This window comes from Lepidochelys olivacea (genome assembly GCF_965140295.1).
Source record: "Lepidochelys olivacea isolate rLepOli2 genome assembly, chromosome: 4".
Classification (NCBI taxonomy): domain Eukaryota; kingdom Metazoa; phylum Chordata; order Testudines; family Cheloniidae; genus Lepidochelys; species Lepidochelys olivacea.
Window position 1 is genome coordinate 75,996,796 of NC_140414.1, and position 15,933 is coordinate 76,012,728.

Consider the following 15,933-nt stretch of genomic DNA (forward strand, 5'->3'; position numbering starts at 1 on the left):
GAATCTTCATCAGCCAAGTTTATTTTTTCCTCCATTCAAGTCATTTTATAAGTACTGTTGTAGCATTTAAATTAGAAGCTGCAAGCCTCCATCTACAACTAGAATATGCCCTGTAATATAGGGAGACTCCAGAAGAAAGACAACAGCTTGTGCAACTTCATCAGGCTCTCCAAATCTTCCAAGAGGAATAGTTTTCTTCAACTGATCTTCCTTCAAATGTGCAGTCATCTCTGTGTGAACAAAGCCTAAGAGAGAAAAAATGTTTGTGACATAAAATGTAAGCAGAATTTGATGAGAGTAGCTGTAGAAGTCTGTAAGAAATCCTGGTATGATATAGTGGCTCTATAAGATCCTTGAGTCCTATCCTTATCCAATGTAAAGTAAGTTAATGAAAAAACATAGCATAGTTATTTCACTGAGAGTCAATCCAATCTCAGTGCAAATACATTTTGTGTGCACACGCACACACACACTCTCTATTACTCCTGAGGGCATTCTGCACCAAAAAATAAAAAATTCTGCACACAATATTTTAAAGTTTTGCAAGTTTTATTTGTCAATAAATAAATGCAGAGGCTCCAGCATGGCTGTGGGGAGCACATGCCACTGGCTGCATGAAGGTGACAGATCACCCCACAGCCCTCCCATCACCACCCACCCTTGGGACACGGACTCTGCGGTGAGGCCGCACCCGACTCTAACACAAGGCCTGGACCTGCCCCAGAAAATCCCTGGAGCTCTGCCCCTTTGCATCAGGTGCACCAAATGTGGGGCAGGCAGCCTCAACCAGGCAGGACCCAAGTGCGAATGGGCTCAGTGTGGGGGGATCCAGGTGTGGGGTGAGAGGGTTCTGTGTGGGACAATCTCAGTGGGGGAATCTAGATGTTGGGGGATCTGGATTCACAGAGGCTCCTTGGGGGGCTTCCAGGAGAAGGCGGTTGGGTCACAGCGGAGGGGTCTGGGTGCAGCTAGTTGGGGTTCAGTGGCATCAAGGTCTGGATGTGGGGACTCAGGTTGGTGCAGGGAGGTGAGGCACATCAGTGTGGGGGTTTGAGTACAGGCAGCTCGGGGGGGGGAGGGAGGAAGCGTGGTCTGGATGTAGGAGTGAGGGTCCAGAGGCAAGGGGTCTGGGTGCAGGGGGTTGAGGTTCATTGCAGTGGAGTTCAGATATGGAGGGCTAGGGAGGTTCTAGGTGTACGGAGTAAAGCTTGGCGGGGGTGTCTGGATATGGGAGATCTGAATGCACAGGGGTTGGGTGGATGGGGGAGCAGCTCCCCATTCAGTGACCCCTCCCGCATCAGCGGAGGAGCTATGGGGGCAGGAAGCAGAGGAGGTTTCTGGGGGTAGGTCTGACACAGCCCCTGCCACTCCTTGCAGGGGAATAAGTCCCGTCCTCTCCTGCCTCCAGCCAAGATGGACTAGCAGCTAATTCCAGCCCCACCGTGATTTACCTCTCTGCTGGCTGCTCCGATGTACCTGCACTGCTAGGGAGTGATGAGTGACTGCTCTTGCAGCTTCCCTATGCTTCCCTGTCAGAAAGTCATTTTTCTGTGGGGAAGCAAAGAAATTTGCAGGGGCATGAATTCTGCACCTCCACCACAGAGCAGATGTTGCAGGCAAATTGCTGGAAAAAGCGTATGAAAAAGAAATTGAGCAGTGTGCATAAGGTCTAGAGGGTGAAATTGTTAACCTGAGTTTTGATGGGTGGAGCAATGTCCACAATAATCCTCTTGTATGTGCTTATGTGACAACAGAAGAAGGGACTGTCTTCCTTACAGAAACAATTGATACATCAGGAAATGCACACACAGCAGAATACTTACAAGTAGCAGCAGTAAAAGCTATAACAAACTGTGGGAAAAAAATTCAAAATATCTAGTATGCAGCTTATTCACAGACAATGCCGCAAATGTATCCAAGATGAGAAGAAATTATTTAGAAGAGAGTCTCAAGCTAACATACGATTGCAGTGCTCATTTGATGCATCTCCTAGCCAAAAACTTCAGTGTTCCAGAAATAAAGGCTAACGTTGTTGAAATTCCAAAACACTTCCGTAACAACCACTTTGCAGCAGCTGCTCTGAAAGAAGTGGGAGGAACCAAGCTAACTCTCCCACAAGACATGCGATGGAACTCAGTAGTGGACTGTTTTGAGCACTATATCAAGAACTGGCCTAACCTGATGACAGTTTGTGAACAAAATCGTGAAAAAATAGATCGTATTGTCACAGACAGAGTTCTCAACGTTGGGCTTAAGAGAAATGTTGAACACATGCTGAGTACCCTGAAGCCTATTTCTATAGCCTTGAACAAAATGCAGGGAAATAGCTGTTTTACTGCTGACGCTATTGAAATTTGGAAGGAACTGAGGGACATCTTAAAAAGACAAATTTGCAATGACAGAATTAAACTACAAGCATTAAAAAAAACAAATGGGACAAACACCATCTCCAGCTCATTTTCTTGCAAATATTCTCAATACTCGGTACCAGAGTCAAATCTTAACTGCTGAGGAAGAGGAGTTGGCTATGACATGGACATCCAGCAATCATCCCTCCATAATGCCAACTATAATAAACTTCAGAGCTAAGGGTAAACGATTCAAGAAATATATGTTTGCTGATGATGTTTTAAAGAAAGTCACACCAGTGAACTGGTGGAAATCACTTAAACACTTGGATTCAGAGACAGCTGAAATGATAATCTCTCATTTCAAAGCAGTAGCTTCTTCTGCCGGTGTAGAAAGAATATTTTCTTCCTTTGGACTAATTCATTCCAAATAGAGAAACCATTTGGGACCTGAAAAAGCAGGAAAGATTGTTTTTCTTTTCCAGATTATGAACGGGAAAATGAAAGTCAAAATAATTAAGTAGGCTGCAGAAGCCAAAATTTTAAGTTTCTCATGTTGACCTGGCTGACATCGTTGATTTATTTATTTATTTTTAAATATTTCATTTAACTACTTTAGTTAAAAACTATTTTAACAACAACAAACCCGATTTTAAAAAACTTGAATGTTTAACTAAATTCAAAAATTCATGCTTGTTTTATTAAAATATTATATGTTTGCTGTTGAAGAAAAAAATCCAGAATACACAAAGTTGTTGTTTTAGTTAAATAAAAAATTTAAATGTCTGTCTGGTGATGTTCTCCTCTTAATACAGCATGGCAAGAAAATTCTTCAAATATTAATGATTAACCTGTTGAATTGGAGATCGTTCACCTCCCAATGACTTCATAAATTGCTGCTTCAATTACCTTTGGTTAATGAAATAACCAAACAATCATCATTTTCTGATATAGCTGTAAAACTAACCTGAAAAGTTTTCAAAATAAATCACTTTAAAAATGTATAGTGTGAAAATGAAACCTACATCTCTCTCGGAGTTGTGAAGAATATGTATTAAGGTTATAACAAAAAAATGCACTTTTATGTAGAAATCCATGATTAAATCGAGTCTTCCTGACTAGTAATTTAAATCATGATTTAAATCAAATCCACCTTGACAGGAATGTTTGGGCTTTTTGAAAACCACTTCATTTCCCGTCAAACTAATAAAATTGGAAATTTCAGAAAATGAACCGACTAAAAAGAAAAAAAATGTTAATTTTAACTTTTAAATTTATCTGAGGCTTTTGCCATTCAAGAACAACAAAGGTTTCAGAGTGGTAGCCGTGTTAGTCTGTATCAGCAAAAAAAGAATGACTTGTGACACCTTAGAGACGAACGAATTTATTTGAGCATAAGCTTTCGTGGGCTAAAACCCATTTCATCGGATGCATGCAGTGGAAAATACAGTAGGAAGATACACACACACACTGAAAAAATGGGTGTTGCCATACCCACTATAACGAGAATGATCAGTTAAGGTGAGATATTATCAGCAGGAGGAAAAAAAACCTTTTGTAGTGATAATCAGGATGGCCCATTTCCAACAGTTGACAAGAAGGTGTGAGTAACAGTGAAGGGGGTGTGTGTGGGAAAATAAGCATGGGGAAATAGTTTTACTTTGTGTAATGACCCATCCACTCCCAGTCTCTATTCAAGCCTAATTTAATGGTGTCCAGTTTGCAAATTAATTCCAATTCACCGTTTCTCGTTGGAGTCTGTTTTTGAAGTTTTTTGTTGTAGTATTGCCACTTTTAGGTTTGTAATTGAGTGACCAGGGAGATTGAAGTGTTCTCCGACTGGTTTTTGAATGTTACAATTCTTGACGCCTGATTTGTGTCCATATATTCTTTTACATAGAGACTGTCCGGTTTGGCCAATGTACATGGCAGAGGGGCATTGCTGGCACACGATGGCATATATCACATTGGTAGATGTGCAGGTGAACAAGCCTCTGATAATGTGGCTGATGTGAAGAACAAAGGCACTTAGAGAAATGTTGCATATTCATTAAGCAGACTGCATATTCAGGAGATAAAAGGTGTCACCTAATCTAACCCTGCAAGCAAGGTGCCAATGAAAGAGAGACAGCAACAAACTTTGAATCTAAACATGTCTGAAAGAGGCTTACTGTCCTATAATTTCATGAAAACAGGAAAAGTATAAAAAAAACCAACCCTCTGAAATGAGAACCCCTCACACACATCCTCTCTAGCCTGCTTAAAAACAGCAAGCACTACACAATTCACCCAGTCCACATCTACAAGCAAGGTGCCACAGCAATGATAAAACACAGAAGACTCAAAAAGAAACCAACCTAAGAAAACCTCCTCAAGATTTTAACAATGGTGAGATAAACTAAGACACTGCTAAAGGATTAGATTTAAAACTAATTATTTTATTGGAATAGTGAAATGCAATAACTTAAAATATTAATAGTTTCTCTTGTTATTCACCAAAAGGTTAAACTGTATATTCTTGGAGAAGAAATGGGGCTTGTCATAAATGTAAAGGGAAGGGTAAACCCCTTTAAAATCCCTCCTGGCCAGAGGAAAAATCCTCTCACCTGTAAAGGGTTAAGAAGCTAAAGGTAACCTCGCTGGCACCTGACCAAAATGACCAATGAGGAGACAAGATACTTTCAATAGCTGGGAGGAGGGAGAGAAACAAAGGGTCTGTGTCTGTTGGTATGCTGCTTTGCCGGGGATAGACCAGGAATGGAGTCTTAGAACTTTTAGTAAGTAATCTAGCTAGGTATGCGTTAGATTATGATTTCTTTAAATGGCTGAGAAAAGAATTGTGCTGAATAGAATGACTATTTCTGTCTGTGTGTCTTTTTTGTAACTTAAGGTTTTGCCTAGAGGGATTCTCTGTGTTTTGAATCTAATTACCCTGTAAGGTACCTATCATCCTGATTTTACAGGGGCAATTCCTTTACTTCTATTTCTATTAAAAGTCTTCTTGTAAGAAAACTGAATGCTTTTTCATTGTTCTCAGATCCAAGGGTTTGGGTCTGTGGTCACCTATGCAAATTGGTGAGGATTTTTACCCAACCTTTCCCAGGAAGTGGGGTGCAAGGGTTGGGAGGATTTTGGGGGGAAAGACGTGTCCAAACTACGTTTCCCAGTAAACCCAGTTAGAGTTTGGTGGTGGCAGTGGTTATTCCAAGGACAAAAGATAAAATTAATTTGTACCTTGGAGAAGTTTTAACCTAAGCTGGTAAAAGTAAGCTTAGGAGGTTTTCATGCAGGTCCCCACATCTGTACCCTAGAGTTCAGAGTGGGGGAGGAAACTTGACAGGGCTAAACATCAGTAAATACAGAAACAGTGGAATTTAATTGGATATAAGATTCTTAACTGGCCAGTCTCAAGACAGCCCCTTAAATGGCTTCTTCTAAGTAAGTGATTTAAATATTTTCTTGGATTTCATGGAATTTAGTAAAAATTGCTTACTCTGCCCAATTATAGCATGTTGTGGTTATCAATGATATATACCAAACAGGATCTACCTGTTTTTGAAATTATTTTGCAAAGAATACAAACATTCTTTGTTCTCTAAGGATAGACTAAGTCTGGTTTCATACTAATTCTGGGAAATATGGCCTTCGTTTCAATTTACAAAGAGAAAAAAGTGCCACACCAAAGGCAAGTCCACTCTCAGAGACGTAATCTCTGCTAAAAGCTCTCCAGAGAGAGGCATGCTTCTATTACAGTCTGTTCTATAACAGGTTTATTAGTTGGGTTCTGTCACTTGTCTTGCTTTGTTTAAGGTTTTCTATTCCTTTCTTTAACAAAATAGCCATGGTCTATAACTTGATTATTTTGCTTGATCTCAGTTATGGTGTACCCAAAGGTATGTAAAGAATCCCATCTTGGAATTGGCAATAAGAGAAACAATTAGTAAGAATTGGCTTACTATTTCTAGTTTCTCTAAACATTTTTAGTAATTTATAATAATACAATTACTTGGCATCCAACAATTTAAAATTACCCCTTTCTGCCCCATATAACTATATGTCCCTTTAAGAAATTGAAAGATCAGTCCCATTAGGAAATAGTACAATATACCCTCTCTTATCCATTTTCTTTTGTGTACTAAGAGTCTGAAACATTAAAGACAATGCAGATATAGAAAGGAATCTCCTACAAAAGAGAAATTCCTCCTCACGCAGCATTTCTTAAATTTCCTTTTCTACACTGGGTTAGTTCACAGAAGTAAAGGATAAGCAAACAAAATTAAAATAGATACTCCAGAAGGAGCACACATTTATTCCCTTAAGCACATTCATATGTAAAAATGGGCTGAGTAAGAAAATAGACAAAAAATTTTGTCTAAAAAAAAATTTTAAATAAAAGATTACCATTCTGATTGGAAACTAGCCTAAAACCTGCTACTTAGCAGTGTTTTTCTATCAGAGTATTTTTATAGATAGTTTCTTACTTTCAGAGTACAATAAGCAAATAGTAAGCGCTTCTTTGTTCCAACCTTGCTGATCTATAACTGAAGTAATCACAAAAAATGTACAGAGATTTAGTATCTTAATCATGAACTAACCTGGAGCAACCATGTTGACTCGAATTTTCTTTCTTGCTACTTCTTTAGCAAGAGAGCGTGAAAATCCAACTAACCCTGCTTTGCTGGCACTGTACACACTCTGACCAGAATTGCCCTTGAGTCCAACAATACTTCCTAAAACAAACAAAAGAGCAAACTGAGGCCAAATGACAGGCTAAATTTAATCTTTTACAATAGCAATGTTATGGCTTTACTGAAGTCAGAACTTTTAATCACCATCCTTTTAAATAACAGCAATTTTATTAGAGCTTGATACGCATGTAGAGTCTCCATTTGCAAGTTAGGCATGTATTCAAGGGAAAATTTGAGTTCTAACTATTGGAGAGACAGTTAAGATTACAAATAAAGTAATGAAAATAAGATTGCTTCCTGCATATTAACTTATCACTGACAGCAAACCTCTCAGCTATCTATGTACAGTTCGTACAAATATGCAAGAGAAAATTATAGTAAGTGTGTGGCAAAGCTCCCTGAATAATACCCTCCTAGAGAGAAAAAAAAGCCATGCCTTATTGTTAATTAAAATCAAAATAGAGAAACACTTGCAATAATTGGCAGAAGTTACAGGAAGATTATAAAAGCATGATGAAATGCAGACTAAAGGTTTTTAGAAGGACTTTATTTACCACTGACATGAGCTGCGCTTACATTCAGAGGTTGCTGAAAAAGTTTAAAAAGGAACAATGTGTTCACAAAAGAAAGGCTAAGAAAATAGTGACTCAGTGAGTTTAATGAGAAAACACACGTGCATAAAGTTACTTGAATGTGTAAGGGTCTGCAGAACTAGGAATAAAAAAAAAAAAAAAAAACCACTAACCACACACACAAAATTCATCGTAAATGAAAAAACATAATACTCCTTCAGCCTTTCATACTGTGTGTTACTTCTGGATTGCTTTAAAGGGGCACTGTAAATCTGTAATCTTGTCTTTTTTTAAAATTAAAACTAACATTAAATATCACACTTGACTTTGAATCCTCTTCCCAGTTGTTATGGTTATAAAAAAAAAAAAAACGGAACAACTCACCACATTTTCCTAATTCTTTAACATATTACTGTCTTTCACAAACAGAGAAATCTATCAGACTCTCCAGAGGAAACAACCAAACTAACTTTACACCAAACGCTATGAATAGTGACAGGTAAATATACTGGGGAAAATAGAGGGGGGAAATATCTTATTTTTCAGTTGTAGGAATCTTTGGTTTTCATCTTGCAGTTAGCTTCAAATGGGCACAGAGGTCTATTCATTTGAAGCTCATTCCAGGCTTGGAGCATAACAATAATAGGCAGAATATATTCAAAATGAAATGTGGAGAATTTTTTTATTATTTGATTATGTCCCTCTACAAGTAACTGGACCCAATGGTAAAATATTAATTCCAGGATATTATGTATTTCCTACAATTGTTTCAGTTTTGGATTCTTACTATATGTTTTTAGAGGTAAACCTTTTAACATGAAATTTCTAAGACTGTGTCTAAGAAAGTCATTTAAATACAATTAACCACCTTCAACTTGCCTAAGGTGGAGACTCACCTATGTTAACAATAGCACCTCCTTGCTGTTGAAGCATACGCCTTACAGCAGCTTTGCATGTCAACATTGTCCCCAGAAGGTTAGTGTTAATTTGGGATACCATATCTTCAGATGTGGTTCTCAGCAACAAGCCATCCCTGTCAAAAAAGCCCAAAAAAACAAAAACCCTGAAAAACTGGTTTAAGTCATCCCTGGTCAAATTTCATTGCCCAGAATAAAGTTCCACCAGGGAAGAATTTGACCCTACATGCACTAGCGCTGTTCTTGATAACACTGAAAAATTATGCACAGTAATAAGACATAAGGCCCGCATCAGCCATTTTGCTGATAGTATATTACAAGCGGCCAAATGTATTCACTCAGACGACTGTCAAACACTAATTTCTAATGGATGACAGTGTTTGACAGTCCTCTGAGCGAATACATTTGACCGCTTGTAATATATTTATATATATTTGTACTGGAGTTTATATCTGTGAGTACAACAGAAAGACAAGGAGAGTGAAGTAATATCTTTTATTGGACTAACTCCTGTTGAAGAGAAAGACAAGCTTTCGAACTTACACAGAGCTATTCTTCAGGTCTGGAAAATGGACTTGAAGGGTATGTCCTCACTGCAATTAGACACCCACAGCTGGCCCATGTCAGCTGACTCAGGCTCGCAAGGCCATAAAATCGTGGTATAGCTGGAGCCCAAGCGCTGGGACCCTATGGAGGGTCCTAAAGCTCAGGCTCCAGACCAAGCCCTAATGTGTATTTAAAACAAAACAAAAAAACAAACAAACCCACAGGACACCTGCAGGTATTTAATTGCAGTGTAGACATATCCTTAGTGTCACAGCCAAAACACAAGGTGGAACATATTAACTACTTATGCTAAACACCACATTTTTCAAGGGACTATTCAAGGAGAAATAGCCCCTAAGCACCTCCAAGTGGTGCACGTAAAATCCATGTCTTACCAGTACGGGGGGACACCATCTAAGGGGGGCACATGACCACCCCATGCGACCCTCCGTGTGACTCCTCACTGCCCCACCCCCAGCCCAGGGCACCCACGCTCTCCCCGTCCCCTCCCTACATCCATCCCATATTACCTGGGGCAGGAGGGGGGAAAGGTGTGCTCTGTACTCCTCCTGCTGTGCCAGAGACAGGGCTGGGGGCGCCGGTGGTACAGCGGCCAGGGAGCTGCCAGAGTTCTGCTCCGTTCCCCGCTGCCCCTCCCAGCAGGGGCAGCAGTGGAGAAAACAGCAGAACTCCCAGCACCCGAGCTGCATCTCCATCCTTCCTTGTACTACAGCAGCAGCCCTGCCACAGACAGGGCTGGGTGGGCGAGCCTAGGAGCAGTACAGCCACTGGAGGAACTGCCAGCATTCTGCTCCTTTCCCCACTGCCCCTCCCAGCGGGGATATGAGCAGAACCCCCAGCCCTCTCCTCTGGCAAGGCTGCTGCGGTGTCTTTCCGGTACGCCATACCGGCTATAAATGGCTTGCTGGTACAGCATACCGGCCTACTTGCACTGCTGGTACCTCTCAAGTCATGCGGGGGAGGGAAGGGTTACAGATTCTTGTAATAAGCCATAGATCCAGTGTCTTTATTCAGTCTATGTTTTTTGGTGTCTAGCAAAGTTATGAATTTATGCTCCCAGGCTCATCTTTTGAAAGTGTTGTGCAGGTTTCCTTGGAGAATGAGAACTGAGTGGTCATACCTAGAGTAATCGTCTGGTGAAAATTTTTCACCCAGAGGTGATAAGGCATTTTTGTCGTTTCATTTTTCTGTGACATCTGCAAATACCATTTTTTCATTTAAGAGCATAGTGATTGTCTTATTTCACACTCACAGTTGTTACTGGGATATTTAGTGCATGTACAAGACCCATGGATCTTGAAAAATGTGTTGCGGAGGATGTTGATCATCATAGCAGTAATTATGTCTACAAGTTTTGCATCTGTTGTTCTGGCTACAACAACACTGACCACAATACACAGTCTTCAGATACATTTCAATTAATTTTTAGAGCCATTACTGATGTGTTTAATTTTGCAGTTACTCTCTTAGGGTACATCTACACTACACGCTGGATTGGTGGGTAGTGATCGATCAATCCCCAATCGCTCTGCCGTTGACTCCTGTGCTCCACCATGGCGAGAGACGGAAGCGGAGTCGATGGGGGAGCGGCGGCAGTCAACCCTGTGCCGTGAGCACGCGTGGCAAGTCGACCTAAGATATGTCGACTTCAGTGACGCTATTCTCGTAGCTGAAGTTGCATATCTTCGGTCAACCCCCGCCCCCCCCCAGTGTAGACAGGCGTTAGTATATTTAGTACCTTTCAACAAGAATGCATGGCCTACTCTTACTTACAACATAAAACTAACCTGTTGACTCCAGCAGCATTAACCAAGTAATTAACATGACCTAAATTCTTCTCCACCTCCTCAAATGTATTTTGGACATCTTGTTCCATGGCTACATCACAGCTAAGTGCCATATGACCTGCTGTATTGAAATGAAGTTGCATTAGGCTAACAGTAAATATAAACAGCAAAATAATAGTAAAAACAGATGTTGAACTAGTTCTAATTTAAGAAATCTGCTCCACCTCAAAGGAGAGTTAAATGAGGACAAGTTTCAGGAAGTCTGCTGATTAGTTACGACACTTCCTTGGGTTTTGTATTTTTTGGCCCTTTTCAAGTTTCGAATCAATGTGGTCTAGAGCAGTTTGAGGTCTCGGTTGGCTGGAAGCCAAGAACTGCCAAGTTTTAATGCCATTTCTGTCACCAACTCACATGACCGTGGACAACTGCCTTAATCTCAGGTTACCCCATCTGTAAAAGGGTGTCTGTAACAATTACTTACTTACCTTCCTGGTAGGAGTGTTATGAAGATTATATATTCGGGAAAAAAAGTAAAGTGCTGTATGAACTGCTCTTAAATGCAGAATATTATAGTTATAAAATATTATAACTGTAAAATTCCAGAAGAATGGATGGTTCTTAAATGCTGTTTGGCACTTCCACACTTTTCCTATCTGCAAATACCATTTTTTCAGTTACCACAAACCCTGCCAGTGTCAGGCCCGAGATTTCATGGCTTAAATTTCAAAACAGCAGTGCACACAACTATACTCAAAAATAGTTTAAATGCACTTTATAATTAATACACAAAATTCACTGGACATTCATTTTGAAACTACACAAATTTAAAAACAAAATAGACCATCTTGCTCCCAGTGAAGTTAATGAGAACTTTTCTATTGACAATCATGAGAACTGGCCCAGGCCATTATTCACACTATGTCAGATAGTAAATCCTCCATCTGCTTTGCTATATTTGGCTTAATTCTCAAATAGATGCTCTGCCTTTTACTTTCACCTGCATTTGGGAAAATGCTCAGTTTAGATATATTACTGTATTACTCTTACCAGTTACTTAAACAGTGGACAGTCATGAATAAACAGTAACAAAGCAATATACATACCCCCAAGGTGATTCACAGTAGTTTGAGCTACTTCCAGATTTCTAGCAATAACAGCCAAGTGGTATCCTTTCCATGCCAGCAGTTGTGCAACAGCTTTTCCAATTCCTCGGGATCCTCCAAAAATGGCACAAACTTTGGGCATCTCCAAAGAATAATTCACAAACAGCAAATAAGTCTACAATCAACAGTGATTGGCACCAAATATTTTAGGACCTGATCCTCTATGGTGCCAATTATCTTTCATTCCCACTGAAGTCAATGAGAATACAGCACTCTGTTGTATCAGATTGTTTCAGTCTTACTGTATTCATAGTTTATTGTTTATATTTAAAGTTTAACAAAAACAGCTGAACTAAACATTATTAGCTATGTGTTAAGGTGGAATATCTTCAGGTGAGAAACAAGTGTACTAAAATTTTTGAATTACAGATAATCTTCAATTTTGCAGTCAGATAATCACTAACCACAATTTAACTATTATTTTAAGAGCGTCACAAAGTTTCCAAGTAACATAATTGTAAAGATCATTATATACCTGCTCAAGTCAATACTTATAAAATTCAGTCTTTTCAAAGCCAACTCAAGAACGAAATGTGATTATTGTATTAGCACTTCTGATATTAAAGCCACTCAGTCTTTTGACCATGGCTACAAAACTCATCCCAAGTATCTCTATGAACCATAACATACACTATTTTTATTAGTAACACATACTGTGTTTACATTGCCACTAACCAAACAGTATTTTGTTCATTGCTTCTGCTTTTAAATAATAAAAAGCTTGTTTAATGAGTTGAAATGATGCTTGAGCAGGTATGTACCTAACTTCAGGCCAAAACCTTGCACCTTAGTAAACACAGAATAAAGGCTGTAGAATTTGTCACTTTGCCATTATAATGTTGCTTCCTGTGGGAGAGGTGGGGGTAGAAAAGAGGCCTCGTTTCTTTTCTGCTGGTTATGGAAAGAATGCCAAAAGGTATCTTTTCAGTTAACTGCCATGTTATGTCAGGGGAAATTATGAACATAGGTTTTTAACATGAAAATATTCTGGAACTACACAGACTCCTTTTAGCAGTTTTATACAATCTGTTGGGAGATTTCTAAATATCTGATAATGCCCTTTAAGAAAAATAAAAGTGAGAATAAATCATCGGTCCACAAAGGACCATCACAACTGGCAGTTTCAACAGAGTGTAGCCCAGAAGTGTATCAATAAGATTTTATAGGGTCATTCCCCCTTATTGAATCGCTGCACTGTGTCTTTTACCACAAGGACAAGGTCAGCATTCTCACCTTTGAGACACTTCAGAACCCTCATCTTTCCAGACATTTGTTTTATACCACAGTACCTTTTATCAAAGGATTTCAAAATGCTTTACCAACTCTGGCTATTATGGAACTACTCACATGAAAAAGGCCTGATGGACTGGGTCCTAGGGAGAAAAATCTATCCCTGTATTGGTACTGAGTCTAGTGAAGGGGCGGGGTCTTGCACCTTTTCTACCACTGGGGCTGCTGGGGCCATTTTGGCTTCTGGTCAAAGTTTGAACAGCTCTAATATCTGCTCAGACAGGGACGCTAGATGCAGCAGCTGCTATACACCATTTCACTCCCAGGACACAACAAAGTCCCAACCGCGCCTTTTCTCCTTCCAGGGATGTTTCCACACCACTGTTCTCCCACGCCCACGCGGTGTGACTTGCTCTTCTGAGTTTCACACCTCTGGGAATGAACTGGACTGTTAACTCTTCCTGCAAGGGGGCCCCCAGGCTTGCAGGCCTCCATGCGCAGAGCCGCCCTGCAGGGGCGGCGTGGGGAGAGCACGGCGGGGGCCCGGCCCGGAACGGCGAACACCCAGAGGAGCTCGCACAGCTCCCAGGAGCCGCTTTCAGCCTCGGCTCCAGGAAACTAGCGCAGCCTCCCGCCACCCACGGGAGCTTCACGCGAGCGGCGCGGACCCACCCAGCAGAGAGCGGCCGATCTGGCAGGCAGCGCCCCCGGGCGTTCACCCACCCAGCCCCTCCGTGCGGGGCCGAGCCCCCGCTCCCGCTGTCCCCCAGCTCCAGCTCTGCCTGCGCCTGCCGCCAGCCTCCCCTAGGGGGAGCAGCAGCAGTTGGCGATCCCGCCTGGAGTAGCGGCAACCGGCTCCCTGGGGCGGAGCAAGCAGCGTTGGAGCCTCGCGCTCCCCCAGTTCCGAGGCAGGCGCCCTCGGCTTCGCGCTATTTCAGGCGCTTGTCACAGTGGCGCAGCGGCATTCGGGATTCAGCAGTAGCCGGTTACCATGGAGACCACGCCGAGCTCTGTGGCACCCGTCTGCGTTCCTCCCCCTACCTCGCTCGCGCTGTTACTTGGAAAAACGCGCGCGCACCCCTTCCTTCCTTATGGTCCACGGGTGGGCACTGGAACGCCTCTCCTGCTAGAGACTACTATTCCCGGCATGCAATGCGGCCGGACTGCTCGGGCCGCAGATAGAGCGCCTGTAGCTGCCGGTATTATTAGGGAGCAGTGCATGTTGGGACTTGTAGTAAGGGGTGCCCAGGTGAAGCTCCGGCTGCTGCTGCGCGGGGCTCACAGAATCCTTGGGTGGGACTAGGAATAATCGTCCATCAATTAACCACCCCCCAAAGGTTTCGACGTAGATGCTGCCTCACCTCAGCCGCTCTTCCCCACCAGACAACATGCCCCTTGCCCCAGCCACTGCCATCCCACAATCCAGGCTTGGTCAGTTTTATCAGGTGGCGATAAAGCCCCGGTTCCTGGAGTCACAGCAGGTGGTTCTAGGGGGTTACACCTTGAATACGAGTCAATACTGTGATGCAGCTGTGAAAACAGCAGTTATTCTGGGCTCTCAATGGCCCCTCAAGCCCTACATTTCTACGATTATTGCGTGAGACTCTCTCTCATTTTAAACAAAAAGTAGTAATGCTAACCTCAAGCAATGTATCAGTCAGGCCCCTCAAAGGCATGAGTGATTTTTAAAAACAATTTTTGTTACTACTACATTTTAGGTGATTTTTATTTGTCTTCTGGTTACTGAGCCTTTTGGGTGCACTCATGTCATGTTCTCAGGCTTTTCTCTACAACTGTGAGGACCAGAAATTCATTTTTAAACAAAAGCTGAGTTTCTCCCCTAGTCCATTGCTTCCAGGAGCCAAGCCTCTAAGAAAAAACACCACATATCATGAAATGGTGAAATCACAACAGTTACCAACATTGAGTAAATTCTAGTCTTCACAGTTGCTAAAAACACACACGCAATAAATGAATCAATTTTTTAAAATTAATAATTTTTGAATGCTTTCCTTTGACAATGCTACAGGCACACCTTCCTGTCACCCCTGCATGCCCTGTCCCCAGACATGCAGCTATTACTTAGGTGCCATGCAGCATATACCTTTCTCTCATCCTCCACAACCAGACAATCTTGCTTTCTATCTTAGTTCATAGGTTTTAGGACTTTGAACTGAAATCTCAGTTTTACACATTGAAGCAGTAATTTACAATGAACCTATCAACTATTTTAACACTGCACTTTTTAACCTAACCCTGCTCCTGTCCCGAAGAATCTGTTGTCAGAAATGATTTGGAGTGTAAGTATACTGAGAACTTATCTTACATCACATCACCTTTACATTGAAAATGGCTGCACTCTATTTTCTTTTTAGCATACCCCTATTGTATACCTAAGAATCTTTTTTTCCCCTTTTCTCCTTTTTCTTCTTCATAGTATATTTCCCCTTTCTCCATGGATCTATCAGCTTGTGTCTACACTTACACTGTAACTATGCTGGCGTAATTAAAATGGTATTCTGTCCACCTCAGTGTACACAAGGATAAGGTATTTATACCAGTATAGCTGCATCTAGATGAGGGCTTTTACTAGCATAATTATATATATTAAAAAAAAACACACACCCCATATACTTCTGACATGTTATGCCAATAAGTGTA

At 41.3% G+C, this 15,933-nt stretch overlaps 1 protein-coding gene across 7 annotated transcripts; it reads right to left on the minus strand.

Moving 5' to 3' along the window:
* CBR4 (carbonyl reductase 4) lies at nt 1–14,403 on the minus strand. Of its 7 annotated transcripts, none has more exons than XM_084626109.1 (6): nt 14,314–14,403; nt 11,983–12,124; nt 10,880–11,000; nt 8,505–8,641; nt 6,944–7,078; nt 1–245 (listed from the first exon to the last, which is right to left on the minus strand). In XM_084626109.1, exons 2-6 carry the CDS (start codon nt 12,122–12,124, stop codon nt 67–69), a joined length of 714 nt encoding a protein of 237 aa, XP_084482235.1. In that variant the 5' UTR covers nt 14,314–14,403; the 3' UTR covers nt 1–66. The 7 variants fall into 7 exon arrangements, with proteins under 7 accessions (XP_084482235.1, XP_084482240.1, XP_084482234.1 ...); XM_084626114.1 differs by having other exon boundaries at nt 10,880–10,997; nt 14,263–14,395; XM_084626108.1 differs by having other exon boundaries at nt 14,263–14,395.
* Nucleotides 14,404–15,933: the final 1,530 nt, after the last annotated feature.

Bases quoted from the DNA above. Each gene is read 5' to 3' on its own strand.
- CBR4 (XM_084626108.1), bottom strand. The intron at 11,001-11,982 runs GTATGTATATTG...ATTTCAATACAG, and splicing joins TACTGTGAATCACCTTGGGG to CAGGTCATATGGCACTTAGC. The intron at 246-6,943 runs GTTAGTTCATGA...TTTCTCTCTTAG, and splicing joins AGTCAACATGGTTGCTCCAG to GCTTTGTTCACACAGAGATG.